This window comes from Alternaria rosae, assembly GCF_020736505.1.
Source record: "Alternaria rosae strain MPI-PUGE-AT-0040 chromosome Unknown BKA58scaffold_9, whole genome shotgun sequence".
Classification (NCBI taxonomy): Eukaryota; Fungi; Ascomycota; class Dothideomycetes; order Pleosporales; family Pleosporaceae; genus Alternaria; species Alternaria rosae.
Window position 1 is genome coordinate 732,719 of NW_025763578.1, and position 23,487 is coordinate 756,205.

At 52.2% G+C, this 23,487-nt stretch overlaps 10 protein-coding genes across 10 annotated transcripts; 4 read left to right on the top strand and 6 right to left on the bottom strand.

The window, feature by feature from the left end:
* The first annotated feature begins 1,794 nt into the window (after positions 1-1,794).
* Positions 1,795-2,981, top strand: BKA58DRAFT_236199 (uncharacterized protein). The gene has a single exon (XM_046166588.1). The coding sequence runs from the start codon at positions 1,904-1,906 to the stop codon at positions 2,882-2,884; it is 981 nt and encodes a 326-aa protein (XP_046021918.1). The 5' UTR covers positions 1,795-1,903; the 3' UTR covers positions 2,885-2,981.
* A 2,600-nt stretch (positions 2,982-5,581) lies between these two features.
* On the bottom strand, positions 5,582-7,783 carry BKA58DRAFT_236239 (WD40-repeat-containing domain protein). Its single transcript, XM_046166589.1, has one exon. It carries the CDS (start codon positions 7,444-7,446, stop codon positions 5,908-5,910), a length of 1,539 nt encoding a protein of 512 aa, XP_046021919.1. The 5' UTR covers positions 7,447-7,783; the 3' UTR covers positions 5,582-5,907.
* Positions 7,594-9,088, bottom strand: BKA58DRAFT_366862 (uncharacterized protein). Its single transcript, XM_046168898.1, has 2 exons — positions 8,727-9,088; positions 7,594-8,674 (listed from the first exon to the last, which is right to left on the bottom strand). Exons 1-2 carry the CDS (start codon positions 9,042-9,044, stop codon positions 7,850-7,852), a joined length of 1,143 nt encoding a protein of 380 aa, XP_046021920.1. The 5' UTR covers positions 9,045-9,088; the 3' UTR covers positions 7,594-7,849.
* Positions 9,089-9,366: 278 nt separating this feature from the next.
* Positions 9,367-11,671, bottom strand: BKA58DRAFT_472134 (uncharacterized protein). Its single transcript, XM_046175266.1, has 2 exons — positions 11,285-11,671; positions 9,367-11,101 (listed from the first exon to the last, which is right to left on the bottom strand). Exons 1-2 carry the CDS (start codon positions 11,319-11,321, stop codon positions 9,456-9,458), a joined length of 1,683 nt encoding a protein of 560 aa, XP_046021921.1. The 5' UTR covers positions 11,322-11,671; the 3' UTR covers positions 9,367-9,455.
* On the top strand, positions 11,656-12,978 carry BKA58DRAFT_236291 (3-hydroxyacyl-CoA dehydrogenase). The gene has a single exon (XM_046166590.1). It carries the CDS (start codon positions 11,838-11,840, stop codon positions 12,822-12,824), a length of 987 nt encoding a protein of 328 aa, XP_046021922.1. The 5' UTR covers positions 11,656-11,837; the 3' UTR covers positions 12,825-12,978.
* On the bottom strand, positions 12,860-15,001 carry BKA58DRAFT_236299 (MBOAT, membrane-bound O-acyltransferase family-domain-containing protein). The gene is made up of 3 exons (XM_046166591.1): positions 14,080-15,001; positions 13,426-14,031; positions 12,860-13,367 (listed from the first exon to the last, which is right to left on the bottom strand). Exons 1-3 carry the CDS (start codon positions 14,912-14,914, stop codon positions 12,895-12,897), a joined length of 1,914 nt encoding a protein of 637 aa, XP_046021923.1. The 5' UTR covers positions 14,915-15,001; the 3' UTR covers positions 12,860-12,894.
* A 1,015-nt stretch (positions 15,002-16,016) lies between these two features.
* BKA58DRAFT_443037 (uncharacterized protein) lies at positions 16,017-17,096 on the top strand (the record flags this gene model as incomplete). Its single annotated transcript, XM_046173951.1, has 3 exons — positions 16,017-16,240; positions 16,291-16,723; positions 16,776-17,096. The coding sequence occupies 3 exons, from the start codon at positions 16,017-16,019 to the stop codon at positions 17,094-17,096; spliced, it is 978 nt and encodes a 325-aa protein (XP_046021924.1).
* A 611-nt stretch (positions 17,097-17,707) lies between these two features.
* BKA58DRAFT_391168 (uncharacterized protein) lies at positions 17,708-20,787 on the top strand. Its single transcript, XM_046170891.1, has 3 exons — positions 17,708-18,449; positions 18,502-20,176; positions 20,226-20,787. The coding sequence occupies exons 1-3, from the start codon at positions 17,989-17,991 to the stop codon at positions 20,706-20,708; spliced, it is 2,619 nt and encodes an 872-aa protein (XP_046021925.1). The 5' UTR covers positions 17,708-17,988; the 3' UTR covers positions 20,709-20,787.
* A 9-nt stretch (positions 20,788-20,796) lies between these two features.
* On the bottom strand, positions 20,797-21,904 carry BKA58DRAFT_344797 (uncharacterized protein). The gene has a single exon (XM_046168403.1). It carries the CDS (start codon positions 21,888-21,890, stop codon positions 20,841-20,843), a length of 1,050 nt encoding a protein of 349 aa, XP_046021926.1. The 5' UTR covers positions 21,891-21,904; the 3' UTR covers positions 20,797-20,840.
* Positions 21,905-22,087: 183 nt separating this feature from the next.
* BKA58DRAFT_236338 (uncharacterized protein) lies at positions 22,088-23,375 on the bottom strand. The gene has a single exon (XM_046166592.1). It carries the CDS (start codon positions 23,018-23,020, stop codon positions 22,157-22,159), a length of 864 nt encoding a protein of 287 aa, XP_046021927.1. The 5' UTR covers positions 23,021-23,375; the 3' UTR covers positions 22,088-22,156.
* Positions 23,376-23,487: the final 112 nt, after the last annotated feature.

A 23,487-nucleotide genomic window follows, 5' to 3' on the forward strand; every position in this document is an offset into this window, starting at 1 on the left:
ACATGGTGAGACGGATGAGCGAAAATTCTACTGGGCGCGTTTGCAACGTCAAATTAAGATCAGGAAGTGTCCACTTTGTGCGGTGAGGTGCCACGAGGTGGCAGAAGTCTACTAGTAGACATCTAGGTAGCGCCGCGTAACGCGTTGCGACGTTCCAAGGTTGATCGTCACCTGGGTAAAGCGCGAGCGACCGAACAAGGGCCAAGATCAATTCCTGTAATCGTTCAGTTTGTCTTTCAGCTCGGTACAGTACCCGTGATTCTCAGATTTACTATCTAGGTGGCATGCAGGTATGCCGAAATGCGTTCCAGCAGTGCTACTCGGCGCACCGAATGGAATCACAAAGTTTAACTGCTATCAATCGGGACGGAACTTGACCGCGAATCCATTCGCCAATCAGTTCCCAAGCCGACAGGTGCTCCAGACGAAGGATCAGAGTCTTTGGCTTCCTGGCATGGGTTGTAGAAAGACCTAGGTCGTCTACAACAGGACCACTTTGGGTTGAGGCGCAGTGCAGCGAAACACTTTGAGGGAATGTCGACTGCACGAGCAATAGTGAGCTCAGTGTGAGCAAGCGGCGTCAAGACGCATGCCAGATAGTGGAAGCAGGGGTGTACTGAAGGAAGCGGTCTCTGATTGGCGGACCTAATGTACGATGATGCAGCGCTTGTCAGGCTAGGGCGGGACGTGATCGGATTTCAAAGCAAGATTATGGGATTTTGCAAAATTCCCATGTTGGCAGCTGACTTTTCGATGCGCCACGCTCAAATCCCGCGTCAGAGGCCAGCCAACCTGGTCGGGGGCCAGGCTTGCACTTGGCGATCGAAGTGGTACATGGGAGGTGGGGCATCATGGCCTACCGTTGTTGTGCGCTACGGTCTGCGTGTTGGTTTTGGCTATCTGGTATGGTGCCTCGGTATGTACTAGCTCCTTTGCGGGAGCATCAGCGCTGAAGGCGTCGATAGTCGCCAGCTAGACTTTGGGACGGTTCGTAATTGAATTATCATCAGAAGGGCTTGGATTCAGCTGTCGTGAAGTTGAAACCATGGTAGAGCAGGCGGTAGAAGCCTTCATGATTGGCTGGGATCTTGTTCCCAGGCGAGTTGCCATGAACGGTGCAATGTGGAGCTATAGCCTGACGGTTGACCCGCAACGTGTTCCGCGGAGCGAGCCGCTTGATACGTCATAGTCGTCGGTCCGCTCTCGCACTGCACTCGGAATAGCCCAAGCGGAGTTCGCAGACGCGAAATCTGGAGGCGGCGAAAACTATCTAGCGGCGTGTCAAGCTGGGTACCTGGGTAGTGATTTGGGGTTGAACAACGCTGAGAATGATGCGCAGCTTGACTGTCCCGTTTCGGCAACGGTTAGCACAAGGGAAGCAGGCAAGTGGAACCGCAAAGTGCATGTTGGACAGACAGCAAAGCTGGTTGGGCTTGGGGGGGGGGGGGGGGGGGGCAGGCCGCAGCAGGCCATCGAGATCGAACAGGGCAGAGGCTGGAGGCCGAGTTCCTCATGCGCGCGCGGGCTGAGGAGCGATTGCCTCTTCATCGTCGATCTGGGAGGCGCACTACGTAACGCAGCCTAGTACCCACCAATCGCACGTCCCCAAGCCCTGCCCCTGCTCGATTGAAATCGCTTTCCTCAGTTCCGCATGCTGCCAAAGCCCCGATTGTTTGAAATCCCATGCGAGGCGATCTTTGCTCCCGCGGCTCTCAACCTTCCTCTCTCCCAACTGCCCTGGTCCGCTGCTTCTGGCCGTCCATAACATAAGCTCCTGCCGGGCCTTTCCTCCGACTGCCTTCCTCCAGCTCCCTCCCTCCTGCCCATATAAGGAACCTCCCGCCTCAGGCCTGTGCAGCAAACCATACCCCCACCACACCAACAACAAACAACCTTGTCCACCATGACAGCCATCCAGCAACAATCACAATTTGACTGGGCTGGCGACGCCTTCACCGCCATGCACCAGGCCAATGCCTCGTCTTCGCAGGACAAGTGGGCAACTACCTTCAGCAATTCCACTTCCATGCCGCCCCAGCAGCCCTTCTCCATTCCACCCTCGCTGCTTACACATGCCACCATGGAGCGCTACGGCCAAGTCACCCCACCCGAAGAGCCCTCACCAGCACAGCCTCCTCGAGATGAGCGTGACAGCTCCGTTCCCGTCGAGCAACTCCGCAATGAGACTGCCTTTTGGCCAAAGCAAGAAGCTTCTCCTCAGATGCCGCCTGCAAAGCGACGACGCACTAGCCGCCAGGACTCGGCCAATCAAGTCGTCGCTGCTGGCTCTCTGCCTAGCGTCCCCGTCGCGCAACAACAGGATACTGCCGACGGCAACCCTCAGCCGCCCAAGCGCAAGCGGGGCAGGCCCAAGTCGCAGCCACAGATGGTCGAGGCCTTCACCGCAGACGGCTACCCTTTCCAAGTATCGTCCGCTCGCCAGACGCACCTCGAGAAGAACCGTGTAGCTGCCCACAAGTGCAGGCAGCGCAAGAAGGAGTACATCAACAGCCTCGAAGGCCGCGCCCGCGAATTTTCTGCAAAGAACAAGATGCTCAAAGAGAATGTCGCCCTTTTACGCGAGGAAGTCCTTGACCTGAAGAATGAAGTTCTACGCCACGCTGGCTGCGGTTTCTGGGCAGTAGACGAGTATCTAGCGCGATGCGCCGGTGGCCTTCTAGGCATGGACGCCCCCGCACCGGGAATGCCTGGTCATCACTCGACACCGCGACAGAGCACCAATATGCAAAGCCCTGGATTCTCCAACCAACACGCACGACAGCATAGCATGGCTTCGATGAGTTCCGCAGATATGGACGACTTTGGTGGGCTCGAGCTTCTCAAGGACTTTACCGACGAAGACATGGACGACATGGAGGCATAGGAAGCCAACTTGCACATTCTCGCTACCAAGGCTTTTCAATATTGATGCATATTACATCGCTTGGCTTTGGTCTTTGATACGCAATGTGGGCTGCCGGCTTGCAGTTATTCTCTACTTCTTACTACGATTTCACGATACCCCTGCGCTTTGCATCACTTTGAGCAAAAAAAAGCTTCTTCTCTTTTTCAGCATTGCTACGATGACCAGCCTGCCTTATGACGCTTGCTGTAGTGGCCACGACTTTGATGACATGGCGTTTGAGCCGTTGGTGGAATCAGCGTTCCATTACACTCGAGTGTACTGTTAGACTCTACAGAGCACAAAACCGAAAGGCAACCACATGCCTTTCTCAAATAGTCATTTCCATATGAATGAGCACTTTCATAACACGCTCTTCTCCCCCCAGTGATCCTCTGCGTTCCCATTCGGTTCAGCTTAATCGATCCAAGTCTCGACAACACAACCCCTCTTGCTCCGTGGTATGCTGATCTGATCGTGACTAGTTTACCGACTTTGTCTAGCAATCCTCGCATCCTGTCACACGTCAAGTCAGCCACAAACGGGTAACGCACCACGCGCGTTGCTCTCACTGGCCTACAGAAAGGGCGCCGGCGTCGAAAATTCCTGTCCTGAGGTGTAAGACTATCGTTCAACAAGTGTGGAAACGAGGAATTCTTACGCAGCAATTGCATTCCTCCCTGTCAGCATGTTCGATACGAGAAGACCGTCACCTGCCAATTCGGCTCGTTCTTCCACCCGCTGGGTCTATCCAGAAACAGATAGACAGCTAGACTAGCGATTATGCCATATGTACAGTCTACCCAATCTGGTCTCACGGTGGATCAATCCAAGTCTCTGGTATGAGTGACGTACAGGGCAGGCGACGCTAAATCTTCAGCTCGCGTAACGGGCCAGGACGGCCCATCTAGCTTAGAATGCAACGTGCAGAGGGCATTCGACATGTATGGATGATGTGCTGAGCTGTGAACCATATGTGACGCTAACCAGGAACAAGGCTCGTCGTTGCAGACGCTCCCCGGTGTAGGGTACCTGAGGAGGACAAGACAAGGTGCCAAGAGATAGGCAGTATGCCTTCACACCCGTATCTGCAGCCTCATTCCCCGCAACTACGTATTCTTACGTATCATTAGGCGACTATACAGATTACGAGCAGCGGGACGAAGCTCCATCGTCCTTGCTTCGCGAGCTTCACAAATTCTCTGTACCTTCATTAGCTACGGACGAGTTCGCCTATCGCTTAGCATACGACACCCTGCTCATGCGAGGTGAAGATCCGGGTTCCTCCATCCTCTTCCCCCGGTTAGCGTACTCAGAATTCCGCATCTTTCACCCTTGACACCGTCGTCAGCTGGAGACGACAGGGTCCCGTTATTGCGTCATATCAGACGATTCAAGCATGCGTATGATGTATTCTTTCGGTTCACAGGGATCCAAGTCTTGACCAATAAGGGAAATCAAGATTTGACAGAAGGTTTCGCCGCGAAGACGCCTCGCCTGATTAGTATAAATGAGGGATTGTGAAGTAATGAGACGGGATATGACACTGCAAATCAGCGAACCTGAGCAGATTCATCCTTGGATCGTTTCTTGGGAGGCGGGGAGTATGAACATGTGCGGTGGAAGAATATCGTAAAGCTTACCTAGGTATTGCAAAGCCATTGCTTGACGTCTCTGCGACGTCGCACGACTGCAACAAAAAAACTCACTGCTACAGTGACTACCTTGCATTGACTGCCCCTTGTCGTACTTCAGTAAGCATATCTGTCGCTTCACATGTATACGTGAAGTCCGTCGATCGTCTACCCTAACGCGGCCCATCTCCTATTGGCCAGGAGCACTTTCCCGACGCGACCTCAGACCTCCATCCACTTTTTCCACGCGGCATGCCTCTTGCAGACAAGAAATCTCAGTTTAGTCTTCCTTGCGTATATTTGCTTCTGCAGCAGGAATTGCGGAGGTAACCATCTCGGCAAATAGCAGATGAAGATGAACATCCGTAACCCGCAGGTGGACACAACGAAGTGGGGATATCCGACGTCATAAGGCTGAAGGGGAGCCACACAACACCAGATTCTTCCCTGCCTCCAAGTAAGGAAAGGGAGGCGACTTTCACCGTTGAATGTTAATCTCACAGTTCTCTAGGGAAGGCGTCAACGGGCTGCGCGGTGGCGAAACGGTCGGTACGTGGTTACTTGTTCGGGAAGGGAATGTTCAAACGATTCGAAGCGGGCTCTTGGGCCGTGGGCAATAGGATCACGGTGGACACTATGCGGTGCGGGTGCTGTACCCGCATCATCTGAATTACCTGAATAAGTTCTGCTCCGGTTGTAAATGGTGAAGCTACTGTACATCGTGTGCTTTCACGTTAACTCGCATAGACGATGTACACGGGTAAGTCGCATTCTTGCGCAAGCATTGCGATCCTGACAGAATATCAATCTGGTCCAAATGGCGCCTCTCCAGCTCCAACTCTCTCTGAATGTGAATATCTGGATCGTCGGCAACGCATACCCAAGACACAGAAGGGTACTTCGCCACTCTCACACCTGGTCTAGATGCTGGCTACACAGAAGTCTGGGCTCATGCTTCAGAGTAGGCTAATTCCATCCAACTCCTCTCTGCTTTCCCGCACACACGCACACACACTTTTGCACCGCATATACAGTAGCGTATGTAGCATCTAGACCATGACCGCCGGTAGTTCGGCCGGTATCCAGTAGCTCCTATCAAAGAAAAGCAACAGCGTGTAGAGCAAAATCGTCCGGATGAAGCAACTTGTTGGTGAAGTGTTGATGGTAGTGGAGACTTTGCCCGGTGCGATACAGGCGTGTTTGTGAGAATCTCAGTCGTAGCTAGCGTCTCCAGGAGATGATGTGGTACTTGTTTGACTCGTGTGGTGAGGTTGTGTGTAGTAGAAGGCGACGCTGGTGTCCACGTGGAAGGGCATAAATGAGCGCGATGTCGTCTGTACGGTATCGATATTTTCTGATCATCTACAGAGTCTACTGGGTCAGAGGCGTCTTGAAAACTAGCGCGACATGGTCGTCACCGGCCGTGACGACTGTCTCGCCATCTCCTTGTACGAAAGCCATGATACCTCCTCCTTCACCACCTCCCTGGTGTCCCTTCCACTCGCCTACAAGGCCCTTTCCAGCTGCGGCTGTTCCACCTCGTGCATCCCATCGCTTCAAAACACCATCGTATCCCACGCTGGTCAGCAACCAACCTCCAGGGCCTTCCTTGGCGACAAAGTCCAGCTTAACGACAGCTTGTGGTGACTCGTCGTCGGCATGTGCGTCTTCTATCCGCCTTCGGACGGCGAAGCGGTGCGCGGTGTCGAAGAGGGTGATGGAGCCGTCGACGTTGCCGGCGGCCATGAGGGTGAGTGGTGCGGAGGAGAAGCTCATGCATTCGACGTTGTCGCTTCCGGCTTGGAGACTTGCCAAGATCTGACCAGCTTGACCAGCTGACGAAGCACCGCCTTTGGCGCCAGCCTGCTTGCCTCCTCCAGCTTTGTTCTTTGCACCTCCGCCGCTCGATGATGTGGATGCTTGCGCGGGCGCAGCGAGAGAGAGACGGGGCAGTCCGACGATGCGAATCTGGCCTTCGGGGCCACCGACTGCGACGAATGCGCCTGATGGCGGGATGCCGACTGAGTAGAGTCCGCCCTCAACGCGGAAGCGCTCGTCCAGGCCCGTCAGGCCTACCACGGCTTGCGAATCGGTAGTCGCTGTGAGACCTTGTGATGCGGCATCGCCGAAAACGTCCCACACGTATAGACTCGAGTCTTCGGAGATGGTAGCGAGGAGTGAACCGTCGGGCGACCATGTGCCGGCAGTACAGGTCTCGGTGTGAAGGTAGTATGCTTGGAGGACCTGTAGCTCGTTGTTCTTCTCTGTGCTGATCTGATATACCCACACTGAGCCATCGTTGGCTCCGAGCGCGACGACGTTGGGATGGTCGGGCGACGGGTTGGGGATGACCCAATTGATCTCCTCGACCTCTTGTGCCTCTGCCAGAAACTTCCACTTCTTGCCGTCAGGAATGCCCTGCCATACACGCAATTTTCCGTCCAAGCCAGCTGTCGCGACGAATTGTCCCTTTGGCTGGGTGAATGTGATCGCGTTGACAGAGTCCTTGTGTCCGTCTAATGTGAAGATGCTCTTCAGGCCCTCGCGCTCGGTGGGTTGTCCGTCGCTACTCGATTGCGCCGCCGCCGCCGAAGACGCGTCGATGATGTAGCCCACATCGTCGCCGCCTCCCGTCGCGATGATCTCGTGGTGTACCGGGTGTTGCGCTATGCAGAAGATGCTGTCCTTGTGCTCGTCGAAATGCGCGACCGAGTCGTTTTGGAGGTTGATCTCCATCTCCATCTCTTGGCGGCCCTCGTCACCCTCGTCGTCTGAGTCCATGGGCACGTCGCCATCGTCCTCCACAATCTCTTCCGCCTCCTCGGCGTCTAGTGTGTTGTCCACATCATGTACGTCGATGTCGTCCTCGTCGTGCTGGGGTTGGTTCGGCGTGGGATTTGTGATGGCCATGCTATTGGCTTTCTGATTTGATTCTTGTGATATGTGAGAGAGATGGGTACAAGAAAGCGCGCACTGTTGTTTGCGCGAAGTTATAGGACGGGTGCAGTATGTTGCTTAGAAATGTAAAATTGCACCTTCTTCGCGCAACTTTTCTGATCCAAGACCCTGTCGGAGGGGCACAAACGCCGACCCCACCACGCCCTCACACGTCATTTGTCATCCACAACGAAAGGGATGGGAACCGGCATCACCCACCCAGACTCCGAAACATTATCATCATAGTGACCAATGACAGGCAGAAATGATGCTATAGGGTTCTCGTGAAGCCTGCTGAAAGTGGGTGACAAAGCCAAAAGATGTCCAAACCAACTCATCCCAACCGCCCATCGTTGCTAGCAATACGGACGTCCGCTCACGGAAGCCTCCCGAAAAGATATGCGAAACTTTCATCCGACTCGGCTCTTGCCTTTCGCAGCGTCGTAGCTTCTTGGAAGAGTTGTAATAGCTCTTCCCCACGAGTTGAGTCATGTGCAAAGATTCCGCTATACAGATCACGATCCTGCGGCGGCCCTGAAAGGATCTGGGTAGATTGTCCTCGACCCAGGATTTGGTCATTCGAGCTTCTGTGGACCAAAGTACTGATCTCTGGCTGGCTGCTAGCACCTGCTGCGCTTTCCTCATCTCTGCTGATATGCTGCTGGGTATTTGCATCGTCGTTACCGTAGAGCAGGTCATGCTCACTCACGTGGCTGTCACTAGCGACGACCGCGCTTGAGATCGAGTACACCCCGTAACAAAAGATCAGTCCTGCAATGTACGTGATAAATACAGCGCGACTTCCGTCTTTTCCAGCCTCCGCGTCCAAGTTCTCTGTCCAGGTAAATCCGAGATACACGGCAAACCCGACGAGCAAGCAGTTGAGCGAGGCCGACATCAGCATGTTAGGAGCAGAGACTGTCAGCACGGCGGCTACGGAGGGTAGGTCGGGATGTTCAGAAGGAGTCGTAGGAGTACGACACGGAGTTTTGTTCTTGGAACGATTCTTGCCGCAGATCCAGGTCTTCATTTGCTCAATACGCAGACAGCGTCCCAGGGTGCGATATTGTCTCGTGGCATAGTAGACGGCCATGATGGCTGAGACCAAACTGAAAGTGAAGAACGCCCGCGCAACCCAATGAGTCTTGCTGAGTTTATCCAATGAGAGTGCGGTAATGGCGATCTGGGCGATGATAGTTCCCTAATGTTGAATCAGCCGAACAAGGCGTGTAAAAAGAGCTCTACAAACTTACAGCCACTGCTATGATGTTGCTGTCCTCCTGAGCTGACTTCTTGTAATTTGTGACATCTCCATCCTCGGTGCTGCGTATGACCTGCAGCTGGATCTGCCATACCTCCCGACTAGCGAAGCACCAGAGCGCTATTCCAGTTAGACCGTAGTGTTTGATGAAGAAATTTATACGAGAAGCCTTGTATCTTGCGCTACGTGCAAGAGGACCGAAGACACCTCGACGGGGACTGAAGCAGCTGACAAGGACTCCAAGCCCGGCAAGTATCACCCCTAAAATAAGCACAACGAGACCTATGATTACTTCACTCGAGAACTGCATGTTCGAACGACAACCATAGACCTGGCTTAAAAGGAAGTGTTCAGGGTTCAATATGTTCTCTGGTAGATCAGGATATTACGAGCACTTGAGTAGGGGAATGTCCGGACAGGATTCACCTTAGCAATCGGGCGATGGCTCTGAGGCTTAGTCCTTCGCGATGCGCTGGCGGTCGAAACCCAGCCCCCTTGTATGTGTGAGATGTGGTGGCGCAGTCTCAGCCTGGTTTTTTCAGGAGTTCAGGTCCTATCATAAAGGTGGCCTTCTCATTGGGAAGCCTCTCATGACCAGACCAGAGCATGCTTAATCGGAAAAGAAGTGACTACGGGCTGTGGTTGCTCATCATTGAGTTCGCTGTTGCCTGCGTATACATATTGTCGCTAAATGAATACAGCGACCAATGAGATCACTCATCTACAGCCTTGCCCTAGCCTCGTCCTTAACAACAAGCCCAAACTTCCCACTCTTCTCCTTGTCCCTTAGCACTCTCCTCAGAATCTTGCCGGAAGGACTCTTCGGAATCTCATTGATGAACTCCACTTCCTTAACCCACTTGTATCTCACCTTTTTCTCCTTGACATACGCGATGATGTCTTTCCCAACCGCTGTGTTCTCTTCCGTTCCCGGCTTCAACACAACGTACGCCTTTGGCAGCTCACCAGAGTAATCATCCTTCACGCTCATCACTGCGACGTCTTCGACTTTCGAATGGCCTAAGAGCAGGTCTTCGAGTTCAGCAGGCGCAACGCCAATGCCCTTGACTTTGATGAGTTCCTTGATACGATCGGAGATGTGAATCATGCCCTCTTCATCAATGGCACCGCGATCGCCGGTATGAAGGAAGCCATCGGCATCGAAAGTGTCGCGAGTAGCCATCTCGTTGTTGAGATAGCCCATGACAACCTGTGGCCCGCGAGCGAGAACTTCGCCATCTTCTCCAACATCGCCTTCCGTGCCGTCGTCTTTGATGATCTTGACTTCGGTAGAAGCTACGATCGCACCACCAGAGTGAGCGTACTTATATGAGAACTTTGAAGGTGGGTGTGCAGTAATGCACGAGCACGACTCCGTCATCCCGTAGCCTTGTTTGAACCCGGTATTGGGAAACTTCTTCTGCAGCTGCTGGATGATCTCTTCCGAGAGCGGAGCGGCGCCCGACGAAAAGCGTGTGACATGACTGAGGTCGTACTTGTCAACCAATGGATCGCGCACGAGTCTGATGAGAATCGGTGGTACCAGTAGAAGCTCACTAAGCTTGTATTCGACAATGACATCCAACATCTTTTCCATCGTGAACTGTGGAAGCATAACGACCTCAGCGTTGAGCAGAACTGGCAGATGCATCTGATGGACCAGACCGGTGATATGGAACAGCGGCAGTACAGCCATGATCTTTTTCTGGGTTTCAGGCGTGATCTGCTGTATCTGAAGACACTGTGCTATGACGTTTTGGTGGCTGATCATCACAGCCTTTGGCAATCCAGTCGTTCCAGATGAGAAAGACAGAAAACCGCAGACGTCTTTGTTCTTCTTGCCGGGAGGCAGCTTGAATGCTGGTGTCTGACCAGACTCGCCGTACGACTCGCCCATATGAATTAGATCCTGGACGGTGGTGTATCCAGGTAGCTCGCCCTCTAGTAAGAAAACGTTGGACTGTGGTAAGCCTGCAGCCTTTGCGCTCGCAGCTGCGATCTCCATACTACCGGGTGTAGTCATCAAGAATTTTGCATCCGCGGTTTTCAGCGCGAATGTCATCTCTTCAACGTTGTATGCCGGACTAGCACCGCTGATCTTCGCTCCCACCCGGAGTCCTGCAAACATGGCTACCGGGTACCACACAGTGTTTTGACTGAACAGCGCCACTGTCTCGCCCTCTTTAAGGCCATACTTCTTGACCAGCGCAGTGGAGATGTACGTGGAATATTTCTTTACGTCAGCCCAGTTTACACGCTCTTTCGTAATCGCATTTTGGAATCCAGCAAGTTCGTTCGGTGGGTACTTGTTGATGGGTGAGTAGGCGGAATCGAAGAGCCAGTCCCAGTCCGTCAGTTCGGCTGGCACTATAATAGTCAGCATTAATAAGGATGCATGGCAGCTTCACCTCATACAAGAAAAAAACCAAACAGATCTGGAGCCTACATCGACGTTAGGTCACCTACTTTGCATGTTTCCATGTTGATGTAGGCTGCAGACCTGTTCGGTTTTTTCCTAGGTTGGCGTAGCTTCGCCCTTTGAGAACTTACGATCGATAGGCGGTTGCCTGGACTTGAAGATCACCATCTTGACGCAATTGGCTCCGCAACGGATCGCAAGCAATACACGACTTATAACCGGATATACTGATGCGAGGATCGCAGTACTGTAGAGTCGTGGTAAACACTGCAGTACAGAAGGTGACAGGTCAAGAAGCGAGTGACCATCGGATGGACTGCGTCCATGCGTTCTAATAGGCGAATGCCACCATTCTTCCTCGGCGCGCTCATCTCCATCGGATTCGCAGCGCTCGAGTCGCTCATGGAGCGGGGATAAGGTGCAAGGCGGGGAAGGAGCAGCTACCAAGCTATCCGAAAGCGGTCAAGATCGACACACACTCTGACGTTTGTTCGGATAACATCCGCGCCAGGGTGTGTAAGAGCCGCTTCATTGCCACATAGGAAGCCATATCATCATCAATTTTGAGTGGAGTCTCAAGATTGTTCGTGCATAGTACTTGGATATAGCAAGGTCTACAGCTACCACAACCTCCAAGCCTCTCATCGCGGCTGGCCGAACCGACACATCATCTCTATAACCAACATGTCCGACGCAGGAGATTCGCAGCAAGATCCTATCTTGAAAGTAGAAAGCAACAAAGACCTCAGAATCACCCTCATCGGCACCGGAACCATTGGCCTATCTTTCGCCGCATTCCACCTATCACACCTACTCGGCCCCTCTCAGCTCACCATCTATGATACCCGACCAGACGTCGAGCAATACGTTCAAGACAACCTACCGAAATTTTTCGCCGAGGAACCCGCAGCGGCCGCTATATCCAACATCCGCGTCGCCAAATCCCTTGAATCAGCTGTAGAGGATGCGCACATTATTCAAGAATCCAGTCCGGAGAACCTCGCCTTCAAGAAAGAGCTATGGGCAAAGGTTGAGAAACAAGCACCAGAAAACGCTCTGTTTTGGAGCAGCACATCTGGTATTCCAGCTTCGCAGCAAGCGCAGGATATGCAAGACAAGTCGAGATTATTGGTCGTACATCCGTATAATCCACCGCACATCATGCCGTTGTTGGAACTTGTGCCGTCGCCGGATACGTCGGAGGAGGTTATAAAGCGGACGCAAGAGTTCTGGACGGGCCGCGGGAGAGTACCGATACATATCAAGAAGGAGACGACTGGCTTCGTGGCGAACAGACTGGCGTTCGCGTTGTTGCGCGAGGCTGTTCATCTTGTAGATGAGGGCGTCGTTTCGGTTGAGGAGTTGGATAGCATTGTAGAGAGCAGTATGGGGCCGCGGTGGGCAGTCGCTGGGCCTTTCAAAAGCTATCATGCTGGTGGTGGGCCAGGTGGATTAGAAGGCTTCTTTAAGAATATTGGGGGTACAGTGCAAGAATGTTGGCAAGATATGGGGAAGCCGAATGTTGGCGACGGGTGGGAAGAGAAGGTTTTCAAGCAATCGCAGGATTCGTACGGTACTGTGGATGTGGGTGAGCGCGATAGGTTGACGCGTAGAGTATTGGAAGTGCTGAAGGAGGAGAGACGTAAAGGTGCCGAAGCCCCAGAGAATTGAATGCGTCAAAGACTAAGCAACAAACTTGGTTCTTGAAACGGAGCTGAGAGTCTACAACGTACTCGTACATCTAAACGATAAGGTACAAGCTGGTGATGACACTAGGTCCGATAAAGAGACCAAACCAGAATACAATGTTCCCCAACGTATCTCTCCCTTTCATAAACTTCGTCTTACTGAACGCTGCCAGCGGCAATTGCGTCAACTGGAATGTAAACAGATATCCTCTGACTTTCTTGAACAGACAGAACATGAGAACCTCATGCACAATAGCGCTGAGCAAGAACGTGAAGAACGTTGCCTGCATCTTAGATAGATGGAAGAAAGAGATCGACGAGTGGTAGACATGTCGAAGCAAGAAGTTGTGGACAGGCCGGTTCCAGTCGCGAGCGTATTGATCGAAGGATACGGAGTTCCACCATGCGCCGTAGAAACCGCGGTCGGCAAACCGTGTTACTTCTGCCAATACGTTGAGGAGACACTCCCATATGACGTACCAGCTGAGAAGTTGTTCGAGGAGAAGGGGGAAGAGCATATCGGATACTATAGAGTGAGATCATTAGCAGGATGCTCGATAGTCTCGTAGCGACGTAGCACTTACCAACCCATGGAAACTCTTTCCATCGCTCATCGAGCGACATGCCAGCCTCTTTGTGTCGCATAGTCTCTACGACCACAGGGTAGATGTATGCTTGTGAAATGATGATCATGATCCAAATGACTCCCAAGGTGGCCGCTGACTTCTCAGCGACATACCACCAGTTGATGCGTTCCTGGCGGGGGTACTCTAGATCGTAGACGAGTGTGGGAAGGCATGCCCATTCTACAAAGTTGTAAAAGGTCAAATTGTTTGGGTAGACATTATCGGTGATAGTGCACTTTCCACGGAGTTCTTCATCGAGGATCGTGATCTCGGTGTTGAGCACGCGTCGGAAGGCTTCGATCTGTTCCGAATCGAGCGGGTTTCCAGCTTCGATGGCCTTGCCGATAGATGCAATCTCTGATTCTTCCTTCGAAAGATTGGTAGAGTACTTTGGGCCAACACTTCCCCGACGCGTCAACGCGCCTTGGTCAGATTTATCAAAACCCGAGGCAGTCAGTGCTTCAATTGGAGGACATGTTTGGGTCGGTCCCTCCTGCGCTTTGATCTCATCGAGTTGCCGTAGCTTCTCGCGTAGCAAATTGCGTCGTCGATACACTCGTGATACTATTGATGGTCAGCTGGGATCTCCTAAATTAAGTGCGGATGACGTACGGTAGCCGTTGTAAAATGAGTACGCGTGCTGCTTCATTAGCAACACGAAGACGTGTAAAACGATGAACACAGTATGAGTCCAAGGCCAGTCTCGCCAGAAGGTAACCCAGATGATGGTACATGTGAAGAAGGCTTGCCAAAGAGACTGTATGAGCCAGCCTGAACCGTTCCATGTCAGATAGTCGTTGGCGATGGCCTTGTGTAGAAAGAAGCCGAAGCTGGTCGCCACACACATTGCGACATCGGTTGTTAACATGACGAATAAGTCTTTGTCGATCATCAAGTGCAGGATCTCTGCATCCCCAAATACGGAGCCTTTCGTCCTATAGTTGCCTGCAGCTATTCGCGCGAGTAACAAAGCCATTGCAATCCAGAAGAGCGTGAAGAATCCATGGAATGGCGAGTGCGCGGCGGACGCGTTTTGGCGGTCGAACGTGGTAAATTGTTGCGTGAAGACAAGATCGCGCGGTTTCCCGTTGGTCTTCCCATTGAGTTTCTCAGCCTCTCGCCGGAGACCTGACTGCAGAACCTCTTGAAATACCGGGTCTTTGGCAGTAAAGGTATATTCGCCTTTCTTTCCCGATTGCTCTAAAACAACCTGGATGCTCTTCCTACGGCCTCCGGGTTTCTCGACCAATTGCGTTTCTGAACCACTGTCATCGGATGGTATCGCTGTCGTGCTTCTACTTCGCGAATCTGCTGCCTGCTCATCGTTCTGGGGACTCAATGTTGTTGCGCCGTCCACATCCAGTGTTTCCGATGCTGCGTTGGCTGTCCACGTGTCGTGACTACCGAGCGCGGGTCGCGTCGACAGTCCCTGCAATACGTGTGCCATTGCTGACTTCTCGTGCGCCAGCGGTGTAAAATAAGATTTTTGCCTTTCCAGCTTCCTGTCTGTGTCGTCCTCAACAGTTTGCGGGTTGGAGATGGATATGCGGCAGTCCGGGGATATATACCGGATGTCCGTGGCTGGTAAAGAGACTTGTGGCGTGGGTCCCTTGTAACGGAATCATCGGAACAGGTGGATGTTGCGAGCTCTCGGCCAGATGTAAGACGACAGCCGAACTATGATGAGATAAACCAGGACAGCTGACCGCGTATCCTCCGAAAAGACAGATGCGCGTGAATGAGAAGTGCAGGGAGACGGCTTTTGGTAGAGGCGACGAACATGATGTAATGCCGCACCCTGCATCGCGGAAACTGATCCGTCACTGCACTAGCCACGTCACGTGAAACTTCAGCCACCCGCAAGGCTGAATTGCTCGGGCGATCACTTGGGCGTGCCACCGCATCGTTCCACTTTGCGATGTGACACTCACTTGAGCCGCCTGCAGAGCCGGACTACCCGCAGACCGCTGCTACTTCAAGCACAGCCCGGCCCTCTTTGGATTGGGGTCGCCAATTGCCTCACAAGCGAGATGCCCGCAGCCAGCTTCCCATTCGCATCTCAACCCGTCATCTTGCGAACATGGCCTATTACGACATTTCGAGGCCCTGGTCCTTTGCTTCATCATATGCACTGCGCTCGAGTCTTGATGGATAGTATTTCTACGCGCTGAGGCTCTACCACCCCGGCTTCAAGGCGTCCGCAGGATTTCGCGCACTCTCGCTTCGAACCAGGTGGAACAGTAAGGCGCCCGACAAACGCTTTGAAAGGCTTAGCGACGCCTCAATTACCCCTGATTCAACCTGCAAAAGTGAAAAATACGGGAATTCCGCAGGCTGTGTCATCTGAAAACGCGGCTGAGTGCAATTGTAGCGTGCAGCCATTATTGCTGAAATACTCATGAGGCCGCCGTGAGCTGATGCTCACGAACCTCATATTTCAGCACCAGTTCCATACCAACCTACGCCCCATTACCCCTGGAAACTCCAACCCGGGACCTTTTCAGCATCTGAGCTTCGTCTCGGTTTTGAAGCATCGCACGGCATTCGTTATGGCACCAAGACGCGGCGGCGGTGGCGGCGGCGGGTACAGCTCGTTTTCCTGTCCAGACGCATACTCTACACCCTATCGCCAAGCAGCTCTCGCATATTATGTGCTGTTCATGGTCCTATTTATTGGAATCTTCGTCTCGGTATTCTTCGTTCGCAGAAGAAGCGGTGTCGGAAAGAAGGTGATCGGAGTACCCTTTGTCATCGCAGTATTCCTCGAAGTTGTGTAAGTTTAGAGCACTGGCCGAACATTGCAGATGCGCTGACATTGCTAAGCTCGCGCATTATGTCTCTCGTAAGCGATGTGATGTACGAGTGTAGTGATTTGAACGTGGTTGATTATTTCAATGTAATAGTTGCCTCAAGAGTCATGTCCAGCTTGGCCGATTGGGCGCTACTATTGGTGTTCGTCTACGTTCTGAACTCCATGCTGCTCAAGCAACTTGGGACATCGTCATCATCCGGAACCAAGACTGTACTTCGGATCGTCATTGGGGTCATGCTCGCAGTCATCATCGCGAACATGGCTCTAGACAGCTACGTCACAGTGAGTGACTCATACCTGGGCACCGAAATCGCTCTGGAGGCAACCATCTCACAAGGCCTCGAACTTGCCTGTGATATCTTGTGGATGATTAGCGTCATCATCGCGGCGGCTGTCTCGCTGTCGAACATTTCCGCATTAAGGTCGAGACGTCTACCCGGAGGTGTAAGTTCAGGACGAATGTTGCCTACTGAAACATCCACTAACCCATCCGTAGGACCTCAAGGGGTGGACCACCGCCCTTTACGTCGCCCTATTCATTCAAGCTACATTAGGAATTGTCTTCAGCTCCTACTATTTCTGGCCTATCATACTTGGCAACAACATATTCCTTGCCTTATCTTTTATTTCCGGCTTGGCTCGAGTTCTGGTTTTCGTAATCCTGTTGTGCATTGGCAAACACAACTCGTGGAACCAGACAGTTGAGAAGCCAGAGCAGTTGTATGCGCCTGTTATGCAACAACGTACAACATACGGCTATGGCAACGGACAACAGGATTACTATCAGCAAACACCCGAACTTGTACACACTAGGTGAGGAGATGGTGTATAGCGGTGCTCAATTGAGCGTTTGGCCGAGTAACATGTATTACTGTTGCATCGCGATGCTAATGTCATATACCCAGCACTTAGAGCCAAAATATAATGTCTATATCATTCACGCCTTGCATGATGCGCCAGACCGAATTCGCCTTTCCAAAGTCCCTACACTGTGTGACCTCCTAATTCCTTCGTACCTCTGCCAATAGTCGAGTGTATCGTTGAGAGAAGCTCAGCCGGCATCAGTAATGGCTAGAATTCGAGTCGCATTTGCAGTGAAATCGTTATGAATAAATAGTCTCTATATCAATGTAGAGTTCTACCTAAGTAGTGTCTTTATCTTGGTAGAATGCGACACAAATAGTGACAACCCCTGGTGCCGGGATGATATCGAAGAGAGCTGCTTGCCCATCGATCTCTTGGCCGAATGCATCATTGCCAAAGTAACAAGTGTAACTTGTGCTACTAACGTTCGCGATTTGTTGCAATAAGATGGAGCTTGGTCGGCTTCTGTGATTTGGTGGTGCAACGCGGAAGTGCGGCTTCGAGGGATCGAGACAGGCAGGCACACCTGCTGAGGGCCACCTGCCTCTGCACTGGACCTAAGCACTACGTAGTTGGTGACCACCATCATGTCGGTGAACATCTTTGCCTGCATTGTTCACAGCGCTGTACATTATCGCATGTGAGACGACATTCGCGTTCGCTTCAAGCCCCACGGCAGGATGTTCACAGCATGCAGCCGCGCCTCAGCCGGAGCGGGTCATACAGGCACTCAGCCTCCCTACTTTACCACTCGACCCACCCTTATCTTCGCGCTCCATCCTAGCCATATGGCGATGGGGTACTTTCGAGCGGACAAGTAATGCGCACGTAGCAAGTACCGTACGATGGCCGAAGTCGTGGGCCTCGCAGCTAGCATCATCCAGATCGCGGGGGCTGGCGCCAAGCTCAGCGTCGCGTTGTACAACTTCACGAACTCAGCCGCGCGGGCAGACCAAGACGTCAAGGACATCGCCGACGATGTAGAGCTCACGTCGAACGCGCTCGAGAGCGTAGGCAGAGTGTTTGAGTCCGAGGAGGCCGGGTCAATCGTGTCGAAGAAGGCCATTCAAGACGCTAATAACATCATCAGAAAATGCCAAAGTGTTTTCGACGAAGTTTCAGAGATGGTAGAAAAGAGGAGACGAATTGGAAAGGACGGAAAGAAGGGCTTGAGCGTTATGGGTAAGCTGGCTTGGCCGATGAAGGAACAGCGGGTCGAGTTGAACCGAAGGAGACTCGAGAGTTTGAAGAACAGCCTTGTGCTTTTGCTGCATGTCTTGCAACTAGCCCAAGGCCAGGTGCGAGGGTGAGCCGATAACACACTGTCATGCATACAATGCAGCTGACAACCACCACAGAAGAGTGGAGAAAAGTGTCTTGGAAGAAGAGCGTGACAAGATCCGCGAGTTGCACCAACGACAGCAGGACTCACTCAAAAGCCTACAAGCCCTCGAAAATAGATTCTGCCATGTCGCACTCGATGACGAAGAGACTCTCCGAGGATCAAGTATCGCCTCTCGTGTTCCAACATTGGAGCTTATGGCCAACGCTCCAGTCATGGAGCTGCCTCCGTTAGAGAAGCCCTCAAAGCCTCAGAAGGACACCATTACCATCGATCTTTCGACCGCGAATGATTCGGATACTTCTGACAGCGACGCTACAATGTCGGGTGACGACAATGAGGAATACATCTCCACCGAAGAACTCGCAAAAGCAGCCGACCACGTGAAGAAACTACTGAAGCGTATCACAATGCTACAGAAGAACTTTGATGCCGACAAGAAACATAAAAAGCGACACGTGCACAAGATTTATCAACGCTTCTGCCGAAAGTTCGAATCAGGTATCAAATCTTGTGTGAAAGACGCAAATTTCGGAGAGTTGCGAGCTGAGGATTCCTTCGATTTAAACGATAGTGGGGGTGCTTTGGAGTGTTTTGACTTGGAAAGCTTTCTTCAGGTTCCGGGGGAGAGCACGCAGTTTCCATTGCTTGATTTCGATTTTCTCGGAGAGCAACATACAGAGCCTCAGCAAGCAAACAATCCCGAGGCCGTACCGTCGATGCAGAGCTGTCAGCACCCGCCTCTTGTATCTGCTGATTTGATCGAACCAGTTCCATCACCCTCTGCCCAAACGCCCCCTTATCCTCCAGTGCCGCTTCTTAGTGCAGCCTCAGACCTTCCGTTTGATCTGTCTGGTCAACAACAAGGACCCATTCTTGATCAAGGACAGTCAGCACCGGCTCAGCAGTCCCCTGAACCATTAGCGCAGACGTGGGCGCGGATGCAGAGGCAGGCGCAATCAATGGCTCAACAACAGGCTCAAGCGCAGCAGCCACAAGCTCAGTCACAGGCTGCAATGCAGCCAATGCTGAGTATTGATCAAAGTCTGCCTAGTCCTGCTATGCCCATGCTCAACAGACATATGCTGCCTCCAGTCTCTACGTCTAGTCTTTATGTGCCCACGTACAGCAGACCTGTGATGCCTGAAACATCTCGGTCATCACACAGGCGTGTCGAAAGCTCGCTACGTCCCCGAGTTCCTATACCGACTGCACATTCGGCTCTCTTACCCCGACCGCCGGTCGGTAACACTGCCTTGCAAGACTATCAATATCAGTTGATGTTCTTAGATTGTCAGAAAAGGAGAAGGAAATCAGCTTCTGAACAGAAACAAGACATTGACAGCCAATTGAGGACCAGAGACGACGAGCCAACCACAACTTCCGCATTTCATACGACTCATACGCGAGAAGACACTCACGAACGAGGGAAGCATCGCATCTCCAATAAGCTCAGCGATTTGATGTCAGGCCGTGTTGGGCATAGTCCGGATATGTTCGGAAAGCAGGCGAGCCAAGAGCCGGATACATCTTCATTTATCGATGGTTTGCTGGATGTAGAGGACGTAGAGACAGGAGTATATCCAAAGAAGCGCGGCCGGAAACTCGCGTTGACGGCAGAACAAAAGCGCAACGCTACTGGAATGCGCAGATTAGGAGCTTGTAAAAACTGTCAAAGCCTCAAGCTGAAGGTAAAGTAAAGAGAACTCACATTGCCATTTCTGTACTAACTGACTGCAGTGTGATCCTAGATCTCCGTGTGGCAGCTGCGTAAAGCGGAACGCTGAACAGGAAGAGATTTCCAGTAAGATCTGCTGCGAAACGAACGTTGCCCAACGCCTTGAGGGGTTTCAAACTGGAATTGGGCTCACCAGCCCACTACCACTACCAGGCGTTCGTTCCCGGCACATTAAATTTTCAGAATTTGCGGAGTCTGATGCCAGGGACTCACCTAGAGAAGAAAGCTTCAAGCCCAGCGGAGACAGAAGAGTCGGCAGGCAGCGACAGCGTAGCACCATCGACTCTAGGATAGACCAGCGTTCGTCGAGAAAAAGACGTCGTTTAGGGAAGGATGAGGATGAGCACTGTTCCAAGGATGCTGCTGACATAACGTTACAGCAAGGGGAGAATGAGGAGATGATGGAGACTGGGATTGCTTGGAGTTCGGTGGACAGAGACATCGTCGATGTGTTGCTCGAGCAATGGACTGTGCCAGTGTATTGACGGTTACACGCTCTTCATTCTTTTTTTTGTGACTGCGCAGTTATTTTACGCAGCTACCTGAATCTAGAATCGTACTACATGTTGAAGTGAACCTAGAGTTTAACCGTATGCTCATCTACCTTCAAAATCTCATCACCCCACCACCGTGAACTTCACTTCACCCGCGCCCTCAAACTCGACTTTCGTACCCACCTCCAGACCCGCGCTGCTCCAAGAAGCCAGATATTCCATAACTTCATCGACCGTATCCTCCGTCCACCACCACGATCCGCCCAAATGGCAGAGTATATACTCCTTCCCAACCTCAAGCTTCAATCTGTCCATCTTCCTGCCTCTAAAATCTAGCTCTCGGTGTTCGGTGTACGTCTTTTCGAATCGTATGAACTCGTGCCTTTCGATCTCGTAATGGTCGCGGCAGATTTCTGTGTAGGGTTCGAGCTTGCGTCGCGTGGTTGCGTTGAGGATTGCCACGTCGGATTGAAGAGTCTTGACCCATGCGCGATCTGCGTGGATTGTGAAGGGATACGCGGCATCCGTCGAGAAGGCGAGCGTGAATGTGAATTTCTTGGAGGTCGAGGAAAGGGAGTATGTCGATGGTGCTGATAGAGAGACAGTGACCTTTGGTGTCTTCGGTCGCGAACTTCGGGTCTCAAAGACGATCATGTCGTTGCCATTGGCAGCGTTCCAGGGTATAGTCGGTGTAGCTGGTGTGGGAAGTTCAGACGCAGATAGCGAACCGTCCGGGCTTCTTGCAAGAGAGGTTGAAGTATTCACCGCGCTGACTGGCCAATGCGAAATCGGAGTTGTCGGTTTGAAGCACAGCCTGTACTTCCTCTCTGGTCGGAGAGCAGTAGTAATGAAAGGCATTTCGCAGGATTTACTGGGCTTCCCTGTCGTAAAGATGATTTCGCTTTGGTCTTCACGAAAGAGAACTGGTTCCGTGCCTTGGCGCACGACTTCAACTTCTTCGCCCGACTCGTTGTCAAAGCACTGGATGAATCGGCCGCAGTTCATGGACCGGTAAACCTTCGAGCCTGCGAAACCATCTTGGAGGTATATCACTCCCTCTTTGAAGTTGTACTCTGCGATGATGAGGACTAGAAAGAAGACAGGGTCGTTTGAGAGGTAACATGTTCTTGTAGCGTGAAGCTCGGCTTCAGCCCGCGGACGAATATCGGTCATTTTGTCGACGTTGCTGGGTATCGAAGTTACTACGGTCTTTCAAGTGCTTCAAAGGTCACGTGTAACGTGAGAACAAAGTTTGATTGTGATTCAGAAAGGGTTGCAGTTCTTGACTGTGCCGTCGGCTGATATAGACCACTGACGTCAGAGGTCTTATCACTCAGTACCAACAGAGGACGCTTCCACGCAGCATGATCTAAATGAGCGACCGTTAGGGTGTTCAAATCCGAATCCATTACCTTCTCGTCCTCTCATCTACCACCAGCTTACAAATCAACCCAACACTTAGTACACCTCTGCCTCGCCAACCCAAACGGCTTCTCTCCATTCTCATCCTCCCAAGTCTGCGTATCAAACTCACTAATCAACCTCCCCTTAAACGGCTCTTCCACGCCATCACTCCAAAGATGCGTCACAGCATCCGCAATACACTCAATCTGAATACCTCTAAACCCCATCAACTTGGCCTCGCGCCTCAACCAACGCGCTATCCCAGACGCAACACCCTCGCCCTCGTAGTCATGGCGTGTAGACGTCGCATTACGCATGAGCACCTGACCGGGCGCTGTGGCCTTCCACTCAGCCGGATCCCTCGGGTCGCGCTCCTCCAAAATACGAAACAGCAGAGCGTATTCCGGTATCGCGTCGAGAACGGGGCCCATCTTGACGGGATCAAGAGGGACAAAGCCATCATACGACAACGCTATGCTAACCAATGGGAAGTCCATCTGGCGGAGTAGTCTCAAGCCCTCTGCTTTCCGCCCTTGGGTTTGCTCCACGCTGTTTTCCTCCGGTTCGTTGACATCCCAGAATAATTTCCCGCCTGCTTCTTTTGCCTCTGCGTTTCTGAACTTGTACTCTGTGTCGAAGACGCCGTAGGAGAGACCAGAGTCAATTTGGTGAGCTACGAGGTACTCGAGCTTTGTGGCGCTCGTTAGCGTCCAGCGACCGAGTGCTTGGTCGGGCCAGATGTGCTGCCAGATGGAGGAGTGGAAACCGTGGCTGTGGGCTAGGATGGCGGTGGCCCAGGGGAGATGTTTGGGTTCTAGTTTACGGATCTCATAGCGGAGTTTCAGAGAGGAGGGGTTGGAGGGAGTAGGCGTCTTGGTGTTTGTTGCTGATTTGGACATGGTCGCGTGTGTTGAGATAATGACTTAGTGGGATGATCTTGCAAAAGAGGAGGCGGAGGGTTTGGTTGTGATGTTGACGAGGAAGTAGATTCTGATTCGCACGAGGTGTATTTGTACGTTTCCACGCTAACAGCAGTTGAGCTTCGAAAGTTAGCCAACCTACGCACTCTTATACAGAATGAGGTGCCAAGAGCGAATAATGTAATGTATAACTAGCACGTGAGTATTAGAAACCAGATAGTCCGGCGTGTAAGAAAGGCACGGTTAGAGATCGAAAGTTATGCGTGCGAGTGCGTTGTAGGGCGCGCCTCATGCATCCAAAAGGGCTGAAGCGAATGACCCACGCACCCGGCGCAAGTCGACCTACAAGCTTGCAAACCTTATCCTAAGCTTCGCTTCTTCGTCCAAGAATGGTCCAAAACGCGGGTATCAAATTTTGCGTGCAGATGCCCTTGGCCGCGTTAGGA

Bases quoted from the DNA above. Each gene is read 5' to 3' on its own strand.
- BKA58DRAFT_236199 (XM_046166588.1), top strand. From the start codon at position 1,904: ATGACAGCCATCCAGCAACAATCACAATTTGACTGGGCTGGCGACGCC.
- BKA58DRAFT_236239 (XM_046166589.1), bottom strand. From the start codon at position 7,446: ATGGCCATCACAAATCCCACGCCGAACCAACCCCAGCACGACGAGGAC.
- BKA58DRAFT_366862 (XM_046168898.1), bottom strand. From the start codon at position 9,044: ATGCAGTTCTCGAGTGAAGTAATCATAGGTCTCGTTGTGCTTATTTTA. The intron at 8,675-8,726 runs GTAAGTTTGTAG...ATTCAACATTAG, and splicing joins GCAACATCATAGCAGTGGCT to GGAACTATCATCGCCCAGAT.
- BKA58DRAFT_472134 (XM_046175266.1), bottom strand. From the start codon at position 11,321: ATGGTGATCTTCAAGTCCAGGCAACCGCCTATCGATC. The intron at 11,102-11,284 runs GTAAGTTCTCAA...TGACTATTATAG, and splicing joins CAGGCAACCGCCTATCGATC to TGCCAGCCGAACTGACGGAC.
- BKA58DRAFT_236291 (XM_046166590.1), top strand. From the start codon at position 11,838: ATGTCCGACGCAGGAGATTCGCAGCAAGATCCTATCTTGAAAGTAGAA.
- BKA58DRAFT_236299 (XM_046166591.1), bottom strand. From the start codon at position 14,914: ATGGCACACGTATTGCAGGGACTGTCGACGCGACCCGCGCTCGGTAGT. The intron at 14,032-14,079 runs GTACGTCATCCG...GACCATCAATAG, and splicing joins CTCATTTTACAACGGCTACC to TATCACGAGTGTATCGACGA. The intron at 13,368-13,425 runs GTAAGTGCTACG...CTCACTCTATAG, and splicing joins GAAAGAGTTTCCATGGGTTG to TATCCGATATGCTCTTCCCC.
- BKA58DRAFT_391168 (XM_046170891.1), top strand. From the start codon at position 17,989: ATGGCCGAAGTCGTGGGCCTCGCAGCTAGCATCATCCAGATCGCGGGG. The intron at 18,450-18,501 runs GTGAGCCGATAA...CAACCACCACAG, and splicing joins GCCCAAGGCCAGGTGCGAGG to AAGAGTGGAGAAAAGTGTCT. The intron at 20,177-20,225 runs GTAAAGTAAAGA...AACTGACTGCAG, and splicing joins GTCAAAGCCTCAAGCTGAAG to TGTGATCCTAGATCTCCGTG.
- BKA58DRAFT_344797 (XM_046168403.1), bottom strand. From the start codon at position 21,890: ATGACCGATATTCGTCCGCGGGCTGAAGCCGAGCTTCACGCTACAAGA.
- BKA58DRAFT_236338 (XM_046166592.1), bottom strand. From the start codon at position 23,020: ATGTCCAAATCAGCAACAAACACCAAGACGCCTACTCCCTCCAACCCC.